Source organism: Bubalus kerabau, chromosome 5, assembly GCF_029407905.1.
Source record: "Bubalus kerabau isolate K-KA32 ecotype Philippines breed swamp buffalo chromosome 5, PCC_UOA_SB_1v2, whole genome shotgun sequence".
Taxonomy (NCBI): Eukaryota; Metazoa; Chordata; class Mammalia; order Artiodactyla; family Bovidae; genus Bubalus; species Bubalus kerabau.
This window is the reverse complement of record NC_073628.1, coordinates 98,296,325-98,321,733: the sequence shown is the minus strand read 5'-3', so window position 1 is coordinate 98,321,733 and position 25,409 is coordinate 98,296,325. Positions and strand designations below refer to the sequence as shown.

At 43.1% G+C, this 25,409-nt stretch overlaps 1 protein-coding gene across 2 annotated transcripts in view; it reads left to right on the top strand.

Annotated features, from left to right (window-relative positions):
• Window positions 1–19,727, top strand: part of NMNAT1 (nicotinamide nucleotide adenylyltransferase 1) — a 29,698-nt gene extending 9,971 nt beyond the window's left edge. For both annotated transcript variants that reach the window (XM_055582366.1, XM_055582367.1), the window contains exons 3-6: window positions 11,580–11,750; window positions 13,352–13,535; window positions 16,550–16,695; window positions 17,467–19,727. In XM_055582366.1, the coding sequence (XP_055438341.1) occupies window positions 11,636–11,750; window positions 13,352–13,535; window positions 16,550–16,695; window positions 17,467–17,867 (846 nt within the window). In that variant the 5' untranslated portion in view covers window positions 11,580–11,635 and the 3' untranslated portion in view covers window positions 17,868–19,727. The remainder of the gene's footprint in view (window positions 1–11,579; window positions 11,751–13,351; window positions 13,536–16,549; window positions 16,696–17,466) is intronic.
• Window positions 19,728–25,409: the final 5,682 nt, after the last annotated feature.

Below are 25,409 nucleotides of genomic sequence, written 5' to 3'. Positions count from 1 at the left end.
ATTTCAGAGTCCAACTCTTCTGTATCACTTTTTGACTTCAAGTAGTCGAGGTCCCTGTGTTTCTACCCGTGTTGTCTTCTCAGTATCTAATTATTGAATAAGTGGGTAAATCTGATATTTTTATATTATAGCTATAAAGGATTTTATAATATCAAAATGTTTATATTGAGTTGGCTGAAAAGTTCGTTTAGAAAGCCTGAATAAACTTTTTGGCTATTCCAATATTAAATTGGTTTCATATTCAAATTGTAGGACAACTCAAAGAGACACTAAGCAGTATTTTAAAATTTTCCTTCATCTGAATTTCACTTCATTTTTTAAAAATGAGTTAATTTATTTTAATTGGAAGGTAATTACTTTACAATACTGTGGTGGTTTTTGCCATGCATCGACATGAATCAGCCGTGGATGTACATGTGTCCCCCATATCCTGAACCCCCTCCCCCTTCACGTGAATTTTAAATGTGAGTTTTTTCTCAGGTTTTGGTCTGTGAGTTCTTGCAGAACAACAAGTCCTATCTTATCCATTTTTATTCTAGCAGCATCTGGCAAATAGACAATAAGTATATGACTACACTTATTAAGAATGACTCCACACTTACCAACTGTGAAGAAAGTAAAGATGATATTGCTAACCAGGTTGGTAAGGAGAGGTTGACTGCAGTATCGAGAAGATCTGGGCCTACAAATCAATATACCAGCTCATACACTAATTGATTACTTATTAGAAGAAATCCACACTGTTAACTTAAAACCAGAAGGTGCTGACCCTTGAATTCTAATTGTGACATGAGGTTCATTTGGCTCCAGGCAACTCACTTCTCTTAAGAACCTTTGTTCTTTACCATGACTGCAAATTAGTGCTAGCATTAATGATAATATTGAGTTATGAATATTCTTAATGCTAAGAGTTATTAATATTCTTAATTTGTGGACAGTGTTCACCATTTTTTTTTTCCTACTTTAATTTAAAAAATTTTTATTTTTGACTGTGCTGGGTCCTCATTGCGGCTCTCGGGCTTTCTTTGGTTGTGAGCAGGGGCTACTCTCTAGTTTCAGTGCACAGGCTTCTCCTCCAGTGGTTTCTCTTGTGGAGCACAGGCTCTAGGCACGCAGGCTTCAGTAGTTGCAGCGCATAGACTCAGTAGTGTGGTGCACAGGCCAAGTTGCCCCATGGCATGTGGAATCTTCCCAGACCAGGGATCAAACCTGTGTCCTCTGTACTGGCAGGCACATTCTTAACTACTGCACCACCAGGGAAATCCTATCATTTAAAAAATTCATGTTAATTTGATATGTTGGTGAAAAAACATTTTGTGGAAATTCTGGCCTCTAGAGTGAGGAAATATACCCTACATCTTACAGTAGAAGTACACAAACCTCTCCTAGTAGAAGCTGGCAAATTTTTTTTTTTTTTTTGGCAAATTTGAATTAGGCAAATTACAAGGGGTGTCATAGTTTCCAGTCCTTCCCCATCGCTTAAGTGGAATCTCAGTTTTCAGATTTTTAAAAAATTTTCATGTTTTTAGGACTGCAATTTATTTTAAATGTGTAAAATTGCATTTGTTTCATTTGACCATTGAAAAAGGTATTAACTGACTTTTTTGGCCAAGATGGATTTCTGACATAGAATCAGAAATAACAGGTCAAGTCATAATCTGGTCGAGTGTGCCCGTGTCGCCCTCAGCCATGGAGACATCAGCTAATGCTAGGCTGTTGGCCCTGGTCTCTTGGGCATCCATAAAGTGAAACATTCGCACCCTCATTGTCTGTCATTTAAGGACTTCTTATTACTGGAAGTAGAACTTTTAACCTATATGACTGCTGGTTAAAAGTTAAACTCTGTCTGCCCAAATCCCAACTCTCCTCGCTGCACTAAGAGTTTTGACTTTTCAAAGAGGTGAAGCAGGTGACTGCCATTGATAATAGGGGCAAAACAATGGGGCAGGCTGCATTTAAACACATAACAGGAACAGCAGCGGGCGCCCGAACCAACCCCACAGGTAAGACATGCATGCTGAGCTGCCAGGTGCGGAGGTGACTGGAGAAAGAACTTACCTTAGCAGAACATAGAACTGGAGGGTCAGAATGGTGATGGCAAACAGGAACACTGTCACTTGGCTGCATGGAACACAATGAGTCACATTGTACAGTACTGTTTCAGTGATTCGAATGGCTTTAAGAAACCAAATTCAGGTTCTATTTCAGGGTAATGTTACATCAAACCACAGAAATAAAATTTTAAACAGAGCAAAGATGAATTGAGATCCATCCCATTAGGACAAAATTGTCTAATGATACTACACTAAGGACAATAGTTAGCATTTATCGAGTTCCTACTGTGTAGCAGACGGGCTTCCCAGGTGGCACAGTGGTAAAGAGTCCTCCTGCCAAAGCAGGAGATGAGGGTTAGATCTGTGGGTCAGAAAAGTCCCCTGGAGAAGGAAATGGCAACGTGCTCCAGTATTCCTGCCTAAGAAATCCCACGGGCAGAGGAACCTGGTGGGCCACAGTACATGCGGTTACAAAGAGTTGGACACGACTGATGAGGCACATACTATGTAGCAGGCACTGTGACACTGCTCTCGAAGGAATCTTGAGAGTCTTGATTTATTTACCGTGGCTGTAAATTAATGCCGAAAGACGACCCACAAGCAATAAAAAGAGTTATTACTGTTCATAATTAGTAGGGAAATGTGTCACATTTTAAATTTACTTTTTCGCTTAATATGCATACAGTTCAGGACTTCCTTGGTAGTCCAGTGGTTAAGAATCTGCCTTGCAATGCAGGGAACACAGGTTTGATCCCTGGTCTGGGAACTAAGATCCCACATGCTGAGGCACCACAACTACTGACTCGAGCCTCAATTAGAGGGTCCACGCACCTCAACAAAGATCTCATCTGCCCCAACTAAGACCCAGCACAGCCAGATAAGTAAATATATATTTTTTAAAATGCACACAATCCTATGAGATGAGACTGTGGTTTCCTATCTTATAAATGAAGAAACTGAGGCTCAGAAAAATTAAATGTCTTATCTCAGGACAAACACCTGATATAGTAAGCGGTAAAGTAAAAGTGTAAGTGTTAGTTGATCAGTTGTGTCTGACTCTTTGGGACCCTATGGACTGTAGCCCGCCAGGCTCCTCTGTCCATGGAATTCTCTAGGCAAGAATACTGAAGTAAGCGGTAAAGCTACACTTTGAACCAGGTCTGAGAGTCACGAGATACCTGGAGTAATAGGCAAGTTTGGCCTTAGAGTACAGAATGAAGCAGGGCAAGGGCTAACAGAATTTTGCCAAGAGAATGCACTGGTCATAGCAAACACCCTCTTCCGACAACACAAGAGACAATTCTACACATGGGCATCACGATATGGTCAATACCAAAATCAGATTTATTATATTCTTTGCAGCCAAAGATGGAGAAGCTCTATACAGTCAACAAAAACAAGACCAGGAGCTGACTGTGGCTCAGATCATGAGCTCCTTATTGCAAAATTCAGACATAAATTGAAGAAAGTAGGGAAAACCACTGGACCATTCAGGTATAACCTAAATCAAATCCCTTACGATTATACAGTGGAAGGGACAAATAGATTCAAAGGATTAGATCTAAGAGACAGAGTACCTGAAGAACTATGGACAGAGGTTCATGACATGGTATAGAAGGCAGTGATCAAGACCATCCCCAAGAAAAACGCAAAAAGGCAAAATGGTTGTCTGAGGAGGCTTTATGAAAAGCTGAGAAAAGAAGAGAAGCAAAAGGCGGAAGAGAAAAGGAAACATATACCCATATGAATGAAGAGTTCCAAAGAATAACAAGGAGAGATAAGAAAGCCTTCCTAAGTGAACAGTGCAAAGAAATAGAGGAAAACAATAGAATGAGAAAGACTGGAGATCTGTATTAAGAAAATTAGAGATATCAAGGGAACATTTCATGCAAAGATGGGCACAATAAAAAACAGAAAGAGTGTGGACCTGAAAGAAGCAGAAGATATTAAGAAGAGGTGGCCAGAATACATAGAAGAACTATACAAAAAAGATCTCAATAACCTAGATACCCATGATGGTGTGATCACTCACCTGGAGCCAGACATCCTGGAATGTGAAGTCAAGTAGGGCTTAGGAAGCATCACTACAAACAAAGCTAGTAGAGGTGATCAAATTCCAGCAGAGCTGTTTTAAATCCTAAAAGATGATGCTGTGAAAGTGCTGCACTCAGTATGCCAGCAAATTTGAAAACTCAGCAGTGGCCACAGAACCGGAAAAGGTCAGTTTTCATTCCAATCCCAAAGAAAGGTAATGCCAAAGAATTTTCAAATGACCACATGATTGCACTCTTCTCACATGCTAGCAAAGCAATGCTCAAAATTCTCCAAGGGAGGCTTCAACAGTACATGAACAGAGAACATCCAGATGTTCAAGCTGGATTTAGAAAAGGCAGAGGAACAGGAGATCAAATTGCCAAGATCTGTTGGATCATAGAAAAAGCAGGAGAGTTCCAGAAAAACATCTGCTTCTGCTTTATTGATTACATCAAAACCTTTGACTGTATGGATCACAACAAACTGTGGAAAATTCTTTAGGAGATGGGAATACCAGACCGCCTTACCTGCCTCCTGAGAAATCTGTGTGCAGGTCAAAAAGCAACAGTTAGAACCAGATATGGAACAATGAACTGGTTCCAAATTGGGAAAGGGGTACATCAAGGCTATATATTGTCATCCTGCTTATTTAACTTCTATGTAGAGTACATCATGCAAAATGCCAGGCTGGATGAAGCATAAGCTGGAATCAAGATTGCCTGGAGAAATATCAATAACCTTAGATATGTAGATGACACCACCCTTATGGCAGAAAGTGAAGAGAAACTGAAGAGCCTCTTGTTGAAAGTGAAAGAGGAGAGGAAGAGGCTGGCTTACAACTCAACAGTCAAAAAACTAAGATCGTGGCATCCAGTCCTATCACTTCATGGCAAATAGATGGGAAAACAATGGAAACAGTGACAGACTTTATTTTGGGGGGGCTCCAAAATCACTGCAAATGGTGACTGCAGCCATGAAATTAAAAGACACTTGCTCCTTGGAAGAAAAGCTATGACCAACCTAGACAGCATATTAAAAAGCAGAGACATTATTTTGCCAACAAAGGTCCATCTAGTCAAAGCTATGGTTTTTCCAGTAGTCATGTATGGATGTGAGAGTTGGACTTTATTTATAAAGAAAGCTGAGCGCCAAAAAATTGATGTTTTTGAACTGTGGTGTTGGAGAACACTTTTGAGAGTCCCTTGGACAGCAAGGAGATCAAACCAGTCAGTCCTAAAGGAAGTAAGTCTTGAATATTCATTGGAAGAACTGATCCAGTACTTTGGCCACCTGATGTGAAGAACTGACTTATTGGAAAAGACCCTGATGCTGGGAAAGTTTGAAGGCAGGAGGAGAAGAGGGTGACAGAGGATGAGATGGTTGGATGGCATCACTGACTTGATAGACATGAGTTTGAGCAGCTCCAAGAGTTGGTGAGGGACAGGGAAGCCTGGCGTGCTGCAGTCCATGGGGTCGCAATGTGCTGGACATAACTGAGTGACTGAACTGAACTGAGAGTCCCAACCACACCCTTATGCTGTTAGCCCTCCCTGCAGTTCACACTGGGTAACTCACATTGAGTGAGTTAACTGCCCACCACAATTTACACAACGAAATGAGGTCTGCGGTTACTGCTCAAACATTTTAAAAATTCTTTTGAAATTACATGTACATAGCTTCCATTCATATAAGAAAATCTTCCACCTTAACTAGTAGTCCTCTTTCTTCACTGTAAACTGTTATTCACCTTCTTTTTTATTTTATTAATTGGATTTAGCACTGAATGACTTTAGGGCACTTGTAGGAATCAGATCTCCCCTCCAAAGACAAAGGTTTATCCCCAGTGAAGATACTCAAAACAATAAGCAATTTGAAAATATACCCCCAGACTATTTATTTATTATTTTGTTTTATTTTTTGACATATGAGATTTGAAGCTTGGAGTCTTAACCCCTGGAATGCCAGGGAAGCCCCCCTCACCCCCAAACTATTTGAAGCAGTGGCACACAGAGCTAAAATAGAGTCTCAGGTTTAAGGTTACTATTATAAAAGCATTAGTGTCCCTTTGGCTTCCCTTGTAGCTCAGTTGGTAAAGAATATGCCTGCAGTGCAGGAGACCCAGGTTCAATCCCTGGGTCGGGAAGATCTCCTGGAGAAGGAAATGGCAACCCACTCCAGTATTCTTGCCTGGAGAATTCCATGGACAGAGGAGCCTGGCAGGCTCCAGTCCATGGGGTGGCATGGTCGGGCTTGACTGAGCTAACTAACATGCTAACTAACTAGTGTACCTTTAGACCTGTAAATCTGAAGGGTTGCCAAGTCAATCCCATTAGCAGTCGGGCAACATAGATTTAATTGTACTGAGCATTCTGAAGTGTGACAAGAAAACCAGTTTTTTTTTTAAGTTTATGTTTTAAAAGCTGACTTAATGTTTGCAAAATGTTTCATTAACGTTTACACATCAGTGTTTTTAAAACTTAGTAATAATTTTAAAATTGAAAGTAATTTTCCTTAGACCTCCAAGCATGTTAGTCGCTCAGTGGTATCCGACTCTTTGCAACCCCATTTTTTACCATCTGAGCCACCAGGGAAGCCCTTAAGCCTCAAGACAGCCCCAGGAAGAAATGACCTTTTTGCCACAGTGGGCTGGGGAGGGACACTTACAGCCTGAGCTGGTGAGATCTTGGCAGCCAACAGTGCAAGCGATAGGCTGAGTGAGCCAGACAGAAGTGAATCATGGTGACCGGGTCCCTGAGCACTGGGAGCAGGGCACGGAGGATCCGGAACAGTCCTGTTAGAGCTTCCAGACCTCTTCTCCACCTGCCAGGGCCTCCATCCCTACACACCAGCCCTGCGAACCCTGGGGGATGTGAAGAAAGTTCTCTCCAGGGAGAGGGACAGGTCCTAGTCCTTTTAAAGCCACTCTAGGCTATGATAGGAGATCCCTGTAACTTGATTCTTCTATGGCTTTAAGGGTCTGAAGTCTAAAGCTGGCTGTGTTAACAGTGAATTAGTAACACTGAGCTGGATATTTGAGACGGGTCACCAATGTGAAAAGAGGGAAAGCTTCCTTTAGGCTGAGAGATCAGCTTTCCTTTCTCAGCCCTTCCCCTGGGGAGGACCTGGAAACCTGAGCCCATCCCCAAGGGCAGGGGGAGCGCTTCAGGCTCTTCCATCCTTCCTTCTCTGAACAGTGAGCAACTCCCTCCCTCCGGGACCTGCTCAGTCTCCCTAGAGAGTGGTACCTGAAACTTGAGGTGGTGGAGACCAGAACCAAGGCTGGACTCCAGCTGAACCCAGAGCCTCCACCAGGGTCCTTGAGAGCATGCTCAGTAGCTGGCCAGACACCCTAATTTCCCTGTGGGCCCAGATCAGATCAGATCAGTCGCTCAGTCGTGTCTAACTCTTTGCGACCCCATGAATCGCAGCACGCCAGGCCTCCCTGTCCATCACCAACTCCCGGAGTTCACTGAGACTCATATCCATTGAGTCAGTGATGCCATCCAGCCATCTCATCCTCTGTCGTCCCCTTCTCCTCCTGCCTCCAATCCCTCCCAGCATCAGAGTCTTTTCCAGTGAGTCAACTCTTCGCATGAGGTGGCCAAAATACTGGAGTTTCAGCTTTAGCATCATTCCTTCCAAAGAAATCCCAGGGCTGATCTCCTTTAGAATGGACTGGTTGGATCTCCTTGCAGTCCAAGGGACTCTCAAGAGTCTTGTCCAATACCACAGTTCAAAAGCATCAATTCTTTGGCGCTCAGCCTTCTTCACAGTCCAACTCTCCCCAGACCACCCCATAAGAGCATAGGTGCTTTGTTTGCATGGGTATGGGGTGGGGCAGGTAACGAGTGGGCAGGGACAATAAGCCCCAAGTGAATTCTGGTGTCATCCTTGGGATGATAATTGAAAGGTACATTTAAATCATTCTAACCCATGAACTCTTTTTTAATGTTGTGTGGAGCATTATTGACCCTTCTCCCCTTTATTTCCTCTTCACAGCTAGCAGTGTCCCTGTGATTCTGGCCACTGTTTGGAGTAGACCTCAAGTATTTATTGAATACATGTTTCCTAATTTCCATTCCCACCGACTGTACTTAAACTGAAGTTCTCATTACTTTTAACTGGACTTCCTATCTTGCTTTGCCCCTTCTAGTTAATCTGATAGCATCACTGACATCAGTATTATCACTTCCTCACAAATAACAGCTACCATTTATTTTGACACTGTACCAGGCAATATGATCAGTGTTTTGCCACATCATGCCATTATCTCTATTTTACAGATGAGGACACAAAGTTAAGTGGTCAGGTCAGGATCATACAACCATTGGCTGCTGTTCAGTCACTAAGTTGTATCTGACTCTTTGCAACCCCATGGACTGCAGCACTCCAGGCTGCCCTGTCCTTCACTGTCTCCTGAAATTTGCACAGATTCATGTGCCTTGAATTGGTGATGCCATCCAACCATCTCATCCTCTGTCACCCCCTTCTCCTGCCTTCTATCTTTCGCAGCATCAGAGTCTTTTCCAGTGAGTCAGTTCTTTGCATCAGGTGGCCAAAGTACTGGAGCCTCAGCTTCAGCATCAGTTCTTCCAATGAATATTCAGGACTGATGTCCTTTAAGATTGACTGGTTTGATCTCCTTGCTGTCCAAGGGTCTCTCAAGAGTCTTCTCCAACACGACAGTTCAAAAACATCAATTCTTCGGTGCTCAGCCTTCTTAATGGTCCAACTCTCACATCCATACATGGCTGCTGGAAAAACCATAGCTTTGACTCTACGGACCTTCATTGGCAAAGTGATGTTTCTGCTTTTTAATACGCTGCTTAGGTTTATCATAGCTTTCCTTCCAAAGAGCAAGTGTCTTTTAATTTCATGGCTGCAATCACTATCTGCAGTGATTTTGAACCCCAAGAAAATAAAATCTGTCATACAACCATGTAACACCGTCACCTTGTTTTTCTAGAACCCTGTTGTCATGCCATTGCTCAGAAACCTTCAGAGTTTCTTGTTATCTATGGAACTGAAGTTGCCATTTCTCAGCTTCTCAGTTAGGAGGGCTCATTTCCAATCTACACAGCCCCAATTTACCTCCCAATTTTCTCTTTGGTGCTGGAGAACCTAGGAGTCAGGATACCTAAATTCTAGCCCTGGGTCGCCACTCAGTAATTCTGTCCAATGAGAGCAAAAAATCAGAGCAAAAGTAAATTGGTCAACCTGGCAATTTGGTCTGAACACTATTGGGCTATAAATAAATGGTCCTTATGCAGGTCTTTGAATGTTGGCAAGACTTAGGAGCACACAATGAGGGGTTTTATAGCCTTAATTTCCAATTCATTTTCAACTCATTATTTCTTCTTTGAGATGTTTGTAATAGTGGAGAATTAGATAAACCTAAATGACTAATGATAGACGATTAACTGAAAAAACTAAATATGTAGCCATAGGTTATTATTTGGAATAAAGTAAATGTCCTTGGCCATTCTTTTTCTTTTTGGTGAAAATTAAATGATAATGTGCATGAAATTAGTTTATAAGTTGAGAAGTATCCTATAAATGTTGGTTTGTTTGTGGTCATTCATTGTATTTCTACATTAATCATAAAAATACTTCGAGTTCTACAGGTGATTCCCCAAAAGTTCCCAAAGCGCTTTGAGCATTTAGGCATCATTGGAATTATCTTTTTAAGTGCTCAGAATTATTATTTTGAAACATAATTTGATATGTAAGAATATTTTAAACTTCACAGTAGTGAAGGTATTTTATTTATTGATAGTTAATAGAGTGTTTCTTAAAGAAGTAATTAGAACTGGTACTTCCCTGGTGGTCCAGTGGTAAAGAATCTGCCTGCCAATACAGGGGACCCAGGTTCAGTCCCTATTCTTGGAAGATCCCACATGCTGCAGAGCAACTCAGTTGGTGCTCCAGAGCCCATGCACTGCAACAAGAGAAGCCACCACAATGAGAAGTCCTCATGCTGCAACTAGAGAGTAGCCCCCACTTGCTGCAACTAGAGAAACCCTGTGCATAGCACTAAAGTGCAGCCAAAAATAAATAAAAATATTTTTTAAAAAGAAATAAGTAATTAGAAATGAGTGATACGAGTTGGAAAGGTTCACCAAGTCCCTCTGCTCAATACTCTGTAATAACCTAAAGAGGAAAAGAATTTGTAAAAGAGTAGATACATGTATATGTATAACTGAATCACTTGACCGTACGCCTGAAACTAATGCAACTTTGTTAACTATGCTCCAGTATAAAATAAAAATCGAAAAAAAAGCAATAACAGAAAGTGTGAGTTTATTTTTAAGACATATTTGGGTAAATTCCTCCTAATTAAATAAAATTTTAAAATAAGTTGGCATGCATTACTTCAGTAGGGTTTTGGAAGGATCAAATGGAATAATCAATATCAAGAAGAGTTTGTCAATTGTAAACTGTTATTCAGTTGAAAGTGATACTATGACCTTGTTGACTAAGAGGAAAAGTACAGTTTTGAAGGACGGGTTGTTGGGGAGTTATATTTGGTGGATAATAAAGTCATTGTGGGGCTTCCCCAATGGCTTATCAGATAAAGAATCCACCTACAGTGCAGGAGACACAGGTTTCATCCCTGGGTCGGGAAAACCCCCTGGAGAAGGAAATGGCAACCCACTCCAGTCTTCTTGCCTGGAGAATTCCATGGACAGAGGAGCCTGATGGGCTACAGTCCAGAGGGTCTCAAAGAGTCAGACATGACTAGACATAGTGGCACACAGCACAGTGTCACTGTATCTGCTAACCATGGCCACCATAGTGCAGTCACAGCGCCATTAAGCTTTCAGTGTTTCTCATAAGTCTAGGCCCACCTTGTGGGCCAGCTGATCCAGGCTCAGCTGATCTCACCTGACCTGCTTGTGCTTCTGGGCAGATTGAGGCTTGACTGATCTAGGATAGCCTCGGCCAGGCAGCTGGCAATTGGCTGTCAGCGGGAGCACTGTCTCTGTCCTGCGGGTTCTGTCATCCTCCAGTGTGCCGGCCTGGGCTTATCTTCATGGAAGGGCAGGAGTCCAAAAGAGAATGGGTGTGCACAATGCCTCAGAGGCCTAGGATCAGAATGGACATGTTTTCCCATGTGCCACGTTATTGGCCAGAGCAAGTCACAGAGGGTGGAAGATTCCATTCCTTTATGAAAAGAGCTATAAATTCACATTTTAAAGGAAGGGTGGGGAAATGGAGCCATTTTTGCAATTCACCCAGCGTAGTCACTGAAGCCAAACATTTTTGGTTTGTGGGTTTTTTGTTAGTGATGTTTTTTGTTTGTTTCTTACTTTTTAACTGCAGCATGTGGGATTTTGGCTCCCCAACCAGAGATTGAACCCGAGCACACTGCATTGAAGTGCAGAGTCTTAACCACTGGACCGCCAGGAAAGTCCCTCCATTTGCTTGAAATGAGTATGTGGAAGGACATCAAAAGACCTTGAACTGAACTTACTTTTTTTTCCTTTGTAGGCAATAAGAGAAGTGTCAGAGTTTTCCATTTAGATCAACAACTTCAAATTCTCAGCATGGAGAACTCAGAGAAGACAGAAGTAGTTCTCCTTGCTTGTGGGTCCTTTAATCCTATCACCAACATGCACCTCCGGCTGTTTGAGCTGGCCAAGGACTACATGAATGGAACAGGTAGGAACGGTAACCAGCAGCAATGATGGGGTTCAGGATACACTGCCGTAAAATGTGGCACCTTGGCCTGTTGGACATTTTAAGCTGGAGGATTTTGATGAAACAGCAGAAGCAGGAAGGTCACTCTGCCCTCCTCCCTCCACCCCTCTTCCCTGAAAGTGAAAGTCCATGGAATTTTCCAGGCCAGGATACTGGAGTGGGTAGCCTTTGCCTTCTCCAAGGGATCTTCCCAACCCAGGGATCAAACACAGGTCTCCCGCATTGTAAGCGGGTTCTTTACCAGCTGAGCCACAAGGGAAGCCTATGAAGCAGATCGTAAAACATTCACACGACAGATGCCCTCCCTAAACTCAGAGAAGTGGAACATCCTTATCTATGAAGACAAAGGAATGCCAAGCAGACAGGCCTTGTTGGATTCCCCCAAGCTCCTACACTTACCTTGTACTCTCTGTTGTTGTTCAGTCGCTCAGTCTTGTCTGACTCTTTGTGTCCCCATGGACTACAGCACGCCAGGCTTCCCTGGTCTTCACTGTCTCCTAGAGCTTGCTCAAACTCATGTCCATTGGGTTGGTGATGCCATCCAACCATATCGTCCTCTGTCATCCCCTTCTCCTCCTGCCTTCAATCTTTTCCAGCATCAGGGTCTTTTACAATGAGTCAGCTCTTTGCATCAGGTGGCCAAAATATTGGAGCTTCAGCTTCATCATCAGTCCTTCCAGTGAATATTAAGGATTGATTTCCTTTAGGATTGACTGGTTTGATCTCCTGCACTCTTTGCTCTATCATATTTCCCCATGACTGTTCACTGTTCATCAAACCTAGCATAAGAATACTTAGGTTTAACTGTGTCTTGGGCTCTTCATTTCCTTATTAAGGTTCCCATGTCACATAAATCTTACATTAAGTTAATTCATATGCGTTTCTCCTGTCAATCTATTCTTTGTCAGTTTACACCCAGCCAGGGACCCTAAGAAGGTCAAAGAAAACTTTTTCTCTCCTGCATATACACAGATTCATTTTGTTTTGTTATGGAAATAATCATGCTATGTGTTGATAGATGGATGAGTGTGCCAACTTACTAATAATCAGGGAACTAAAATAATAGAGTGATATTTTTCCCATCACCTTGACAAGAATTTTTAAAACCTGATAATGTCGAATATCAGGTGTTGAGAAGAAATGGGCTCTTGGATATTCAATGGATTAAGGCTTTTTACAAGGCAGTTTTGGGCATGACTGATCAACTAACATACACATAAGACAGTTTGGCAATATCAGTCAAAATTTATTAATAAACTGCTGACGAATGGGTGGTCTGTTTGATGGGTACGAAATTTCAGTTGGGGAAGTTGAAAGATACCTGGAGATGGATTGTAGTGATGGTTGTATAACATGTCACAATATTGTACACTTAAAATGGTTTAAATGGCAAGTTTTATGTTACGTCTGTTTTACCACAATTAAAAATAAATAAACCTGTATCATTGTTTAAAAAAAAGGAGGAGGGGATCTCTGACTATGAAACCATATTGATGATACTATTTCCTGTACATAAAATCTAATCTGTTATACCTTACGTGAAGTCTAATTCTTTACCCCAGGAAAATATAAAGTTATCAAAGGCATAATTTCTCCAGTTGGTGATGCATATAAGAAGAAAGGACTCATCTCTGCCTATCACCGAGTTATCATGGCAGAACTTGCCACCAAGAACTCAAAATGGGTAGAAGTTGACACATGGGAAAGTCTTCAGAAAGAGTGGACAGAGACAGCCAAGGTGCTAAGGTAATCATGGTGAAGTCCTGCAGTTCCTGTGTGGGGTCATCACAAGGCTGCGAAGCACATGAACAGGCCTGGGTACCATTCAGCCTTTGTGTCTTTCATTGTGTTTTGAGATGTTTGCATGCTTGTTAACTGTGTACATCCCTGTAAAAGAACAGGAAGTATACTTGGCCTGTCTGTGCCCCTGGTGAAAAAGGTAAAGCTGTAAGATGATGGCACTGTGGTCAGTCTTCTCAAGTATAAAAGACAAAGGCAGATAATTGGGCTTCCCTGGTGGCTCAGGGGTAAAGAATCTGCCTGCCAATGCAGGAGACACGGGTTCATTCCCTGGTCCGGGAAGTTCCCCTGTGCCACAGAGCAGCTAAGCCCGAGCACCACAGCTACTAAGGCCACGTGCCACAGTTAGTGAAGCCCATGCTCAGCAACAGGAGAAGCCACTGCAGTGAGAAGCCACTGCAGCTAGAGTGCTTGAGAGTAGCCTCTGCTCGCCACAGCTAGAGGAAGGCCCAAACAGCAGTGAAGACCCAGCACAGCCATAAACAAATAACATTTTATATATGTACAGAAAGATGAAGACAGGTAATTTAAGGAAGAGAGGCCATTATTCTTGATCACAGAGACCTGGTTTAGACACTACTTCCATGACAGCATATGGGGGGTTGTCACAGATCACTGTGCTCAGGAGTCTGAAACCGTTCCAGTTTAAGGATTCAGAACCCAGAGTGAGTAACATCTAATTATTACTTACTGTTCTCTTGAGTGGCATGTCCCCGGTGGCTCAGTGAGTAAGGAATCTGCCTGCAACGCAGGAGACACAGGAGGCGTGGGTTCGATCCCTGGTTTGGGAAGAACCCCTGGAGGAAGAAATGGCAACCCACTCCAGTATCCCTGTCTGGGAAATCGTATGGACTGAGGAGCCTGGAGGGCTACAGTCCATGGGGTTGCACAGAGTTAGACACGACTGAGCTACTAAGCAAGCAAGTTCTCTTGAGTGTAAAACACAAGGGCTTTCTGAAAAACCTTTCTGTCTCATGTCTGTTCTTAGAGATGTCTGTTAGAAATGTCTATTATTTGAACCTTCTGGTTCTAACCATATTAATTACGGTTTGGATAGGAAATAGAACCACTCTGAGCACTTTAAACAGAAAGGTACTTTAGGTCTAGGTTGAAAGGGCTGGAGGAGTGGAAGCGGTGGTTTGTTTCAAGATCATGTCCCCTTAACTGCAGCTGAAGTTCAGGAAACTGTTCCTGCTTCTGCTGCCACCAATGCTGCCATTAAACTGTCCCAGTCTCCTAGCGTGGGGGACAGGACAGTGGAATATAGGGTCTGGCCTCCATGCCGACCTGTCAAGGTGCAGAGCCTCCCAAATCTCTCTGCCTCTGAGGACCTCTGGGAGTGATTTCAGGGTGGGATTGAACCCAGCCAGCAGACAATGTCCAGCCCAGTGACTTACCCAGAAGCTTAGCAGGGAGAAGAGGGTGACTTCTGTTCGTTGGCCAGAAGTTCTCCCATCAGAGACCAGGCTCCTGTGTCCTCCTCCTCACCCAGCCCTCTTTGGCTCCAGAGTAACCTTCCTGTTCAACTCAGCCATTCCTGAGGGAAGGGGGTTACGGGCACCAGGGGCCCACAGTTGTCTCTCACACATGTTGCTCCTGTTACCTGGGTAACTGTACCACTATAAAGCCGTGGGCATCCTGCCAGCCAGAGTGAAGCTGCATACAGATCCTGCCTATGGGCCCTTCTGCTTAGGCTTCAGACACTTGTCACACCCTCAGACCTTATCCTCGGCATTGAATTCTTCATTACTAGGTTAGGCCATACTCTTTTTAAAAAATATTTATTTTTATTTATTTATTTGGCTGTGCCAGGTCTTAGTTAAGTTGCAGGGCATCTTCGATCTTCGTTGCAGCATGAGGGATCTTTAGTTGTGGCATGTGGGATCTAGTTCCCTGACCAGGAATCAAACCTGGGTCCCCTGCATTGGGAGCATGGAGTCTTAGCCACTGGACCACCAGGGAAGTCCTAGTCAGGCCATAATCCTCAGTGGTGTGGGCTCTGGAGCCAGACTGTTGGGATTCAAATTCTGGCTCTGCCATCTATAAGCTAAATGACCTTGGGCAAATTGGTCAGTGTCCTCCTCTCTCGATAGGTATAATAAACAATTCTGATAGAATGCTGGCAGTACTATAGTTGCTTTATAGTAACCAAAGCATTTACTCAATCTGGTTGTTCTTGACTACCTCCTATGTCTAAGAGGCTCTACTAGAAGCTGGGGGTACAAACTCTAAGCCTGCACTTCCTCTCCATTATGGGGATAATAATAATATGACATGGGATGTTGAGAAGATTTCATCAAATCATTCATGCAAGGGATTTGGTGTAGTGGTTAACACATAATAAATAATCAGTGTTAACTCGGGTCATTTTGACACAGACACATACAGCTTAGGATAGTAATAGCTACCATTTGCTGTGCTCCCAGGAGTTTCCCTGCTCTCCATTCTTTTAATTTACTTTTTTAGTTTATTTTTGACTGTACTGGGTCTTTGTTGCTGCACAAGGACTTTCTCTAGTTACCATGCACAGGCTTCTCTTCACAGTGCCTTCTCTTGTTGCAGAGCACAGGCTGTAGACCATGCAGGCTTCAGTAGTTGTGGCACGTGGGATTTAGTCCCTTAGTTCAATTTCAGGGATTGAACCTGTGTCCCCTTCCCTGGCAGGCGGATTCTTAACCACTGGACCACCAAGGAAGTCCCTGTTGCTTTCCATTCTTGACAGCCAGAGCCCAGGGCTGCTGTGTCTTGGCCAGCATCCATCCTGACCTGACAGTAATGTGTACTTGAAGGTATCCATTCTGAGTAATGGGGCATTGTGTGTACCTGTGGTTACACGTTTTTAACAGCTCCCAACCTTTAACATTGTGTCAGAGGCTCTTAGGCCTCTCCACAGGGATGATATTTCAGTTGAGCATTGTGAGAAAGAGAAATAAATATTCTGTTGCTTTGTTGTTTTATAGACACCATCAGGAGAAGCTGGAGGCCAGTATCTGTGATCCACAGCAGAACTCACCTGTGTTGGAAAAGCCTGGACGGAAGAGAAAGTGGGCTGAACAAAAACAAGATATTAGTGAAAAGAAATCCCTAGAGCAAACAAAAACGAAAGGTCTGTATGTTTTCCCAGGACTTAGCAATGAGGGCTGTTAAGACTCTAGGGCTGGGCAAGCCCCCTTTGTATTTGCTTTCATATTCAATATGTGTGGGTGCCTGGAAAATGCCCCTTGTTAGTTTTCTTTTTTCTTTCTTTTTTTGTTCTTCCTTTGGCTACATCACACAACTTGTGGGATCTCAGTTCCCCAAACAGGGATTGAACTCACGCTGCGGCAGTGAAAGCCCGAAATTGTAACCACTAGGCCACCAGGGAACTCCCCACCCTGTGTTAGTTTTTTGATAGGAGAAAAGGAGAGTCAAAGGCTCCCTGAGCTTATTTCTCCTGCAGTAGGTAGACCTGAACATTTGAGGTTCAGGTCTGGATCTCTTTTTGGAAAAGCTGAATCTGATAAAAATTATGATTCCTCAGAAAAACAGGCATACACTTTTTTTTTTTGTCTGCACTGGATCTTTGTTGCTGCACGAAGGCTCTCTCTAGTGGCAGTGAACAGGGGCTACTGTTCGTTGCTGTGCATGGGCTTCTTATTGAGGTGGCTTCTCTTGTTGTGGAGCACCAGCTCAAGAGCTCAGGCTCAGTAGTTGTGGCCCATGGGCTTAGCTGCCCCACCACACGTGGGATCTTCCTGGACCAGGGGTTGAACCCATGTCCCCTGCATTGGCAGCTGGATTCCTAACCGCTGGGCCACCGGGGAAAGTCCTACACATTCATTTTGATGCCAGGAGCTATTAAAAAAACAATCCCTGAGGCTCTATTTTCTCTTCCCAGGTGTGCCAAAGGTGAAGCTGCTGTGTGGAGCAGATTTTTTGGAGTCCTTTGGTGTGCCCAATCTATGGAAGAGTGAGGATATCACCAAAATCCTGGGGGACTATGGGCTCATATGTATTACTCGGGCTGGGAATGATGCCCAGAAGTTCATCTACGAATCCGACGTGCTGTGGAAACACCAGAACAACATTCACCTGGTGAACGAATGGATCACCAATGACATCTCCTCCACGAAGATCCGGCGAGCCCTCAGAAGGGGCCAGAGCATTCGCTACTTGGTACCCGATCTTGTCCAAGAATATATTGAAAAGCATAATCTGTATAGCTCTGAGAGTGAGGAGAAGAATGTTGGTGTGGTTCTGGCTCCTTTGCAGAGAAACACTACAGAAGTTAAGGCATAAATTCTACAACATGGTATTTTAGACTTCTTTTTTGGGAATTTGAAACCATGTGGGTGTTAATAACTAGGGGAAGAAATAGTTATCCTCTTTAATAAAGTTTAACAGTTTGGTAAAATCAGTAGTAAATTAAAGTTAGGTTTATCTTTTTACTAGAAGTTGCTAAGATGAATGTTTTCAATATGTTGTTTTTAGTTTGGCTATGCCATGCAGCATGCGGGATCTTAGTTCCCCAAACAGGGATCGAACCCTTGCAGTGGGAGCACAGTCTTAACCAGTGGACTTACCAGGGAAGTCCACAAATTCCTTTATCTTTAAAACAAGAGATTAGCAGCACTAAAACCAGATGAACATTCCATCAAACTAAGTACAAAAACAATTCAAAAAGAGCATCCTGACTTGACCACATAAAGAGAAGTGAAGTGCGAAAAGTGAAGTCTAGGAATTTCCTGGTGGTCTAGTGGTTAGGACTCTGCACTCTCACTGCCAAGGGCCTGGCCTTAATCCCTGATTGGGAACTAACATCCCACATGCTGTGTAGCGAAAAAAAAAAAAGAGAAGAAAATTAAGAGTCTACTTAAGATCCTGACTTAAGTTATGAAAGGAATGAACATTTTATGCATGCCTATTTCTGGCCCTCCCCTCACCCAAGGTGGCCAAACAGGTTTTAAAACAATGATCTTGTAAAAGGCATCAGCTGTCTCCAGCTGTGCAGAATACAAGCTGTGAGTGATCTGGAAGACACTTTACACCAGTAGTTCATTCTCTCTGACACGTCTCAGAAAGCCAGTGAAGCTTTGCTAAGGCATGTTGCCTGCAGCATCACTTTTGGAGGTAGGAAGAGGGGTCCAAGCCCTAGAGCGTTTAGAAAGGTACACAGGTGTTTCTGATGCCCATGATAGATAGGGAGCCTCTGCTCTCCACGTGTTATGCACGGATTCTCATTCAAGAGAATGAGAGGTCTCATTCAAGGATTTTATGAAGTGTGAATCCTCTTAGCCTTTACTCATAGCTTAATAAACAAACAATGAAGGGACATGAGAAATACCACACTGAGTCAGCCCAGCAGTTCCTTTAGCTCAGAGCTTTGAGGCCCTGATGAATGGTTTGTGCAAGAAAGCTCCACAGTCTCAATCTAAAACTCGAGTTTTGAAAGATCTTTGCAGTTTCTGTTCCAGTCCCTGTGAACCTACCACTTGTGAATTTAAGCAGAAAAAGAGTCTGTTTTGTATGCTTTGTTTCTTGTTCTTTTGTATGAACTTTAACCAAAGTAGAAAACTCAAATAATAATTGAAGTCATAACATTATGTTAAAAAGACAAACTTGTTATATGATTTGCTACTGATTAAAATTCTGTGGCAGTTTTATCCATTAGTAAAGCACAAAGACCAGAAATAGCTTTTTTTAGAGTAGTTTTATGGTTCATGAAAACCATTCTGGGATAGAAACAGGACTGAAGTTAACTTTCTAAAGAAAGTAGAATAATTTACCTTTACATACCTAAAGAGCGCATGCACGCGGGAGAGAAAGAGAGAGAGAAAAAGCTTTGGTTCCTCCTTTTATATGTTTTTTTCTCCACCTGGGCCTGCCCTATGCAAATTGGGCTTAGCCGGGAGTGCTGTTTGTTCTGCCTGAAGTCTTCACTCTGGTCCTTGGACCTTCCTTTGACCTTCCTTGTCTTTTACCACCGCCATTTTGGACTCCTTTTCCCCATTCTACCTACCTAACAATTTCATACTACACTACTCTGAATGAAGGATTTATACCTCTGCAGAAGAAAAAAAAAACACTTACATCTGTGCAGTTGAATAGTCTTATCTGAAGCTACAGTTTTAAAAAGGAAATAAAGTTGGCAAATGTAAATTCTGTGGCTCTTGGCCTCTTCTTTTACTTTTTACTTATTTATGGCTGCGTCAGATCTTGGTTGCAGCATATGGGATCTTTCACTGTGGCGTGCAGACTTCTCTCCAGCTGAGGCCCCCAGGGTCAGTAGTGACAGTTCACCTGCTTAGTCGCCCTGTAGCATGTGGGATCTTAGTTCCCCAACCAGGGATTGAACCTGTGTCCTCTGCATCAGAAGGCAGATTCTTAACCACTGGACTACCATGCAAGTCCCCATTCCTGGCTTATTCTTACTGAAGTCAATGAATCTATTTCTCAAAGACAAAGAAGAGTACAAAGCTTGGCACTCAGTGGTTTCAGTCTCTTAACCTGCTGAATGAATGAAACGCCATAACCTCAGATCATAGAAATGAGAATCGTTCCCCTGCTCCTCAGCTTTTTGGAGTTTAAAAGTTGGAGCAATACTAAAAAATAGCAATAGAACTATTGCTAGAAGTCAATGAAGTTATCAAAATTTAACTTTGATTTCTTCTAGAAAACTACACAAGTTTATCTGAAGTATGTCTGAACTGCAGGAAGGTTCCAGTGCTAGAAACTTCTTTTCTACTATGAAGCCTTTTCACCTAGATGTGCCCATAGTCTGCTGAGTGTATTGACCTCAGGGCCGGCTGGGTAAGGCTCATAGGGACCCTCCCAGGAGACCTGGTAACAGTGAAATGGTCCTATTGTTGTGGTATTTATGGATCAGCAACTTTGTACATAGAAGGAGCTGCTTGGCTTTTTGTCCCTGTACCAGGATGCTGCTAATGCCACAGCATAATAGCATGTTTCAGGGTCTCCTTAAGGACACAGCTTCCTCTTTGGATAATGAAACTAGGACAATGAATTTCACAAGGAAATAAATATTAGTAACTGTTGCAGCTTTCATTGAGGAAGAGGGGAAAATGCCATTGTTTATTCTCTATCATGTCTCATATTTGGCTTTTATAATGTGAATTTAGTTTAGGAATTGTGCAGAGCTGGTGTATTGTTTGATGCTGGTAGGGGTGGTTGTTTTTTTGTTTATATTCTGCTGCTGCTGCTAAGTTGCTTCAGTCGTGTCTGACTCTTTTCAACCCTATGAACTATAGCCCACCAGGCTCCTCTGTCCATGGGGTTCTCCAGGCAAGAATACTGGAGTGGGTTGCCATGACCTTCACCAGGGGATCTTCCCAACCAGGGGTGTTGAACCTGGGTCTCCTGCATTGCAGGCAGATGCTTTACCACTGAGCCACCAGGGAAGCCTAATAAATACTACAAGTTATTTATCATGTATCTGAAACTTGAGGAATCCTGTTTCTAGTTTATTTTTTGCCACTTCCAGCAACCTTATGGGAGGAACAACCTGAGAGGAGGTATGGAGAAGCCCATTCATGGAGCCAGCCCGACTGAAGTCAAGTGTGTGGGGTGGGATGTGGGGCTCATAGGAGGGAAGCTTGGTGGGGCCCACATACAGTTTTTGACCTGTTGCAGTAGCACCAGCACATGGTGGGGAATTCCTGTCTCTGTTGGACTCCTCCTCTGGGACAATGCCCCCCACTCCACTCAGGAAATCACCTTGGTTTCAGTGCTGAGATTGAGATCCATGTCTGCCTCAAGTGCCTTATCAGTCAATAATGCAGCAGACAGTGTTTCCCAAATCAAGTGAAGTGCCCAAGTTTTTCCAGACCAGTGGGTAACATGACAACAATGACACGTTTAAAAGTGTTAGGGAAATTTTCAAACAGAATTAGTGATAAAAGTATAATGGGGGCTTCCCTGGTGGCTCAGTGATAAAGAAAGTGAAAGTGAAGTAGCTCAGTTGTGTCTGACTCTTTGCAACCCCAGGGACTGTAGCCTACCAGGCTCCTCTCTCCATGGGATTCTCCTCACAAGAATACTGGAATGGGTTGCCATTTCCTTCTCCAGGGGATCTTCCCGACCCAGGGATCGAACCCAGGTCTCCTGCATTGCAGGCAGACACTTTAACCTCTGAGCCACCAGGGAAGCCCTGGTGATAAAGAACCCTCCTGCTAATGCAGGAAACATGGGTATGATCCCCAGTCTGGGAAGATCCCACATGCCTTGGAGCAGCTAAGCCCATGCGCCACAACTACTGAGCCCATGTGCACCAACTACTGAAGCCCATGCACCTAGAGCCCCTGCTCTGCAACAAGAGAAGCCACCGCAGTGAGAAGCCCATGCTCCACAACTAGAGAGTGGGCCCCACTCATTGCAACTAGAGCAAAGCCCATGCAGCAATGAAGACCCAGCACAGCCAAAAAGAAGTATAATAAATCCCCTGTGTATCTAAGTCTTTTCCCCGAAATGGGACCAAGCTCCCTGTGGTGCTGCCTCTGTGTGTTGGGAGGAGAGGTAGAGATGAGGGGAAGTTTATTTTATGTCTTTACTGTATGCACCATTCTTTCCTGGACCAGTATCAGATTCCATCAAATGCCAGAAAAATGTCTCCACTACAAATGCCCCTCATCATTCCCGCTCATCACTGTCTAGGAGAAAGCACTGCTCGTCCACAAGTGTAGGACTGCATCTTGGCTCTTAATTTTATGGTTCACTTTGCCAGTATCAAATGGAAGGAAAGAAAGCACAAATTTGGCCAAGGAACATTTGTCTTTCCTTTCCAGACAGCTTTGGTCCTAGTCAGGAAGAAAGATCTTGGAATTGTAGAGGAGAAGATTTCTCCTCCCATGGGCAAGTCCAATCTATGTCCGATCTACTCCAACATCCATTCAACCCTACCCATAATAGATGGTCCTTGCCCAAACTGGCCAAGAGCCATACCAACCAGCACAATTGCTGACACTATTATTAGTTATTCCTGTGAATTTCATTTTCAGGCCAACATTTAGAACAATAAGATTATAAGGATAGGAAGGAAATACGATTTCTCCATGTCCTGTTCGCTTAGTTATCTGGAATTTAAATAGGTTTCATGCTCCAGAAATCTGGTCAGAGTTCATAGGTCTATGCCCTTAAAGTGGTAAAGTTTATCTAATCCCAGGACTTGATATCATCCCATCATATTCCACCAAAGGAATCAATGTTTTGTACTTATGAGAATCAATAGCCTCATTCTGAGTAATGCAGTGTCACTATGGGCCTTAGGAAGCATCACTACAAACAAAGCTAATGGAGGTGATGGAATTCAAGTTGCAAATCCTAAAAGATGATGCTGTGGAAGTGATGCACTCAATGTGCCAGCAAATTTGGAAAATTCAGCAGTGGCCACAGGACTTAAAAAGGTCAGTTTTCATTCCGATCCCAAAGAAAGGCAATGCCAAACAATGTTCATACTATCGCACAATTGCACTCATCTCACACGCTAGCAAAGTAATGCTGAAAACCCTGCAAGCCAGGCTTCAACAATACATGAACCAAGAACTTCCAGATGTTCAAGCTGGATTTAGAGAAGGCAGAGGAACCAGAGATCAAATTGCCAACATCCGCTGAAGAAAAGCGGATAGAAAAAGAAAAACTCTTTTGCATAGAAAAAGCAAAAGAGTTCCAGAAAAACAGCTACTTCTGCTTTATTGACTACACCAAAGCCTTTGACTGCGTGGATCACAACAGACTGGAAATTTCTGAAAAAGATGGGAATACCAGACCACCTCACCTGCTTCCTGAGAAATCTGTATGCAGGTCAAGAAGCAACAGTAAGAACTGGACATGGAACAACAGACTGGTTCCAAATTGGGAAAGGAGTACGTCAAGGCTGTATATAGTCACCCTGCTTATTTAACTTCTATGCAGAGTACATCATGTGAAATGCTGAGCTGGATGAAGCACAAGTTGGAATCAAGATTGCTGGGAGAAATATCAATAACCTCAGATATGCAGATGACACCACCCTTCTGGCAGAAAGCGAGGAAGAACTAAAGAGCCTCTTGATGAAAGAGGAGAGTGGAAAAGTTGACTTAAAACTCAACATTCAGAAAACTAAGATCATGGCATCTTGTCCCATCACTTTATGGCAAATAGATGGGGAAACAATGGAAACAGTGACAGACTTTATTTTCTTGGACTCCAAAATTACTGCGGATGGTGACTGCAGCCATGAAATTAAAAGACGCTTGCTCCTTGGAAGAAAAGCTATGACCAACCTAGACAGCATATTTAAAAGCAGAGACGTTACTTTGCCAACAAAATTCCCTCTAGTCAAAGCTATGGTTTTTCCAGTAGTCATGTATGAATGTGAGAGTTAGACTATAAAGAATGCTGAATGCCAAAGAATTGATGCTTTTGAACTGTGGTGTTGGAGAAGACTCTTAAGAGTCCCTTGGACAGCAAGGAAATCAAACCAGTCAATCCTAAAGGAAATCAGTCCTGAATATTCATTGGAAGGACTGATGCTAAAGCTGAAGCTCCAATACTTTGGCCACCCGATGCGAAGAACTGACTCATTGGAAAAGACCCTGATGCTGGGAAAGATTGAAGGCGGGAGGAGAAGGGGACGACAGAGGATGAGATGGTTGGATGGCATCACTGACTCAATCAACATAAGTTTGAGTAAGCTCCAGGAGTTGGTGATGGATAAGGAAGCCTGGCATGCTGCAGTCCATGGGGTCACAAAGAGTCGGACATGAGTGACTGAACTGAATGTCACTATGTGAAAGTGTTAGTCGCTCAGTCATATCTGACTCTTTGCGACCCCATGGACTGTAGCCCATCAGGCTCCTCTGTCCATGGAGTTCTCCAGGCAAGAATACTGGAGTGGGTAGCCATTCCCTTCTCCAGGGGATCTTCCTGACCCAAGGATTGAACCTGGGTCTCCTGCATTGCAGGCAGATTCTTTACTGTCTGAGCCACCAGGGAAGCACTTCCTTGCCTTATGCCCCTGGTTTCCTCAATAAAAATAGCATCTTTCCTCTGGAAAGTTCATAGCCATTCATTCAACAAACATTTAATAATCACTTGCCAGGCATGCTAGGCACTGGGGATACTGTAGAGGTGAATAATATGAACACAGTCTCTACTCTTGACATTTTAATGAAAAAGGTAGTCAGTAAATAAAGCAAAAAAAAAAAATGATAATTATGGACTATGATAATTACAAAGGATATAAGCAGAGTTGTGATGCAGAGTAATTGTATACCGGAAGGTTGCTCTGAAAAGGTGACTCAGATTTTTAAAGAGATTCAAATATTTACACACTGAAGCATTTGAATCTTGGGAGTAATGAAATCTGAATTATATTTCTGAAAAGCCTTCTTGGCTGCAGAATGGAAAATAGTTTGGTTGGATAAGAGTAGAAGCAACAAGCCAAGGGAGGAGGCAAGACATGATGGTGGCTTGGGTTAGGTTGGAAGAACCAACAGGATTTGCTGGCGGATTGGATATGGGTGAGTAGAAAAGGGAAAAATCCAGTGTTTACCGGGCTTTGGGTTTAACAGGTGACTAGTGGTACAATTTATAGAGATGAGGAAAGCCGAGGAATAATTTTATGTTATGCTTTCTGCTTTGGATATATTACATTTGACTGCCTTTGGGATATCCAAGAGGCACCTTAAGTGGTGAGAGGTGACACATGAGCTTGGTAGTCGAGCTATCTGAGATTGAAACCAGACTCTTCCACCAACTGTATGACCTTGGGTAAGTCACTTAACCTCTCTTTGTCTCAGGTTTTGTCTTTTTCAAATGGAGATAAATAAAGTAACTATTGGAGAG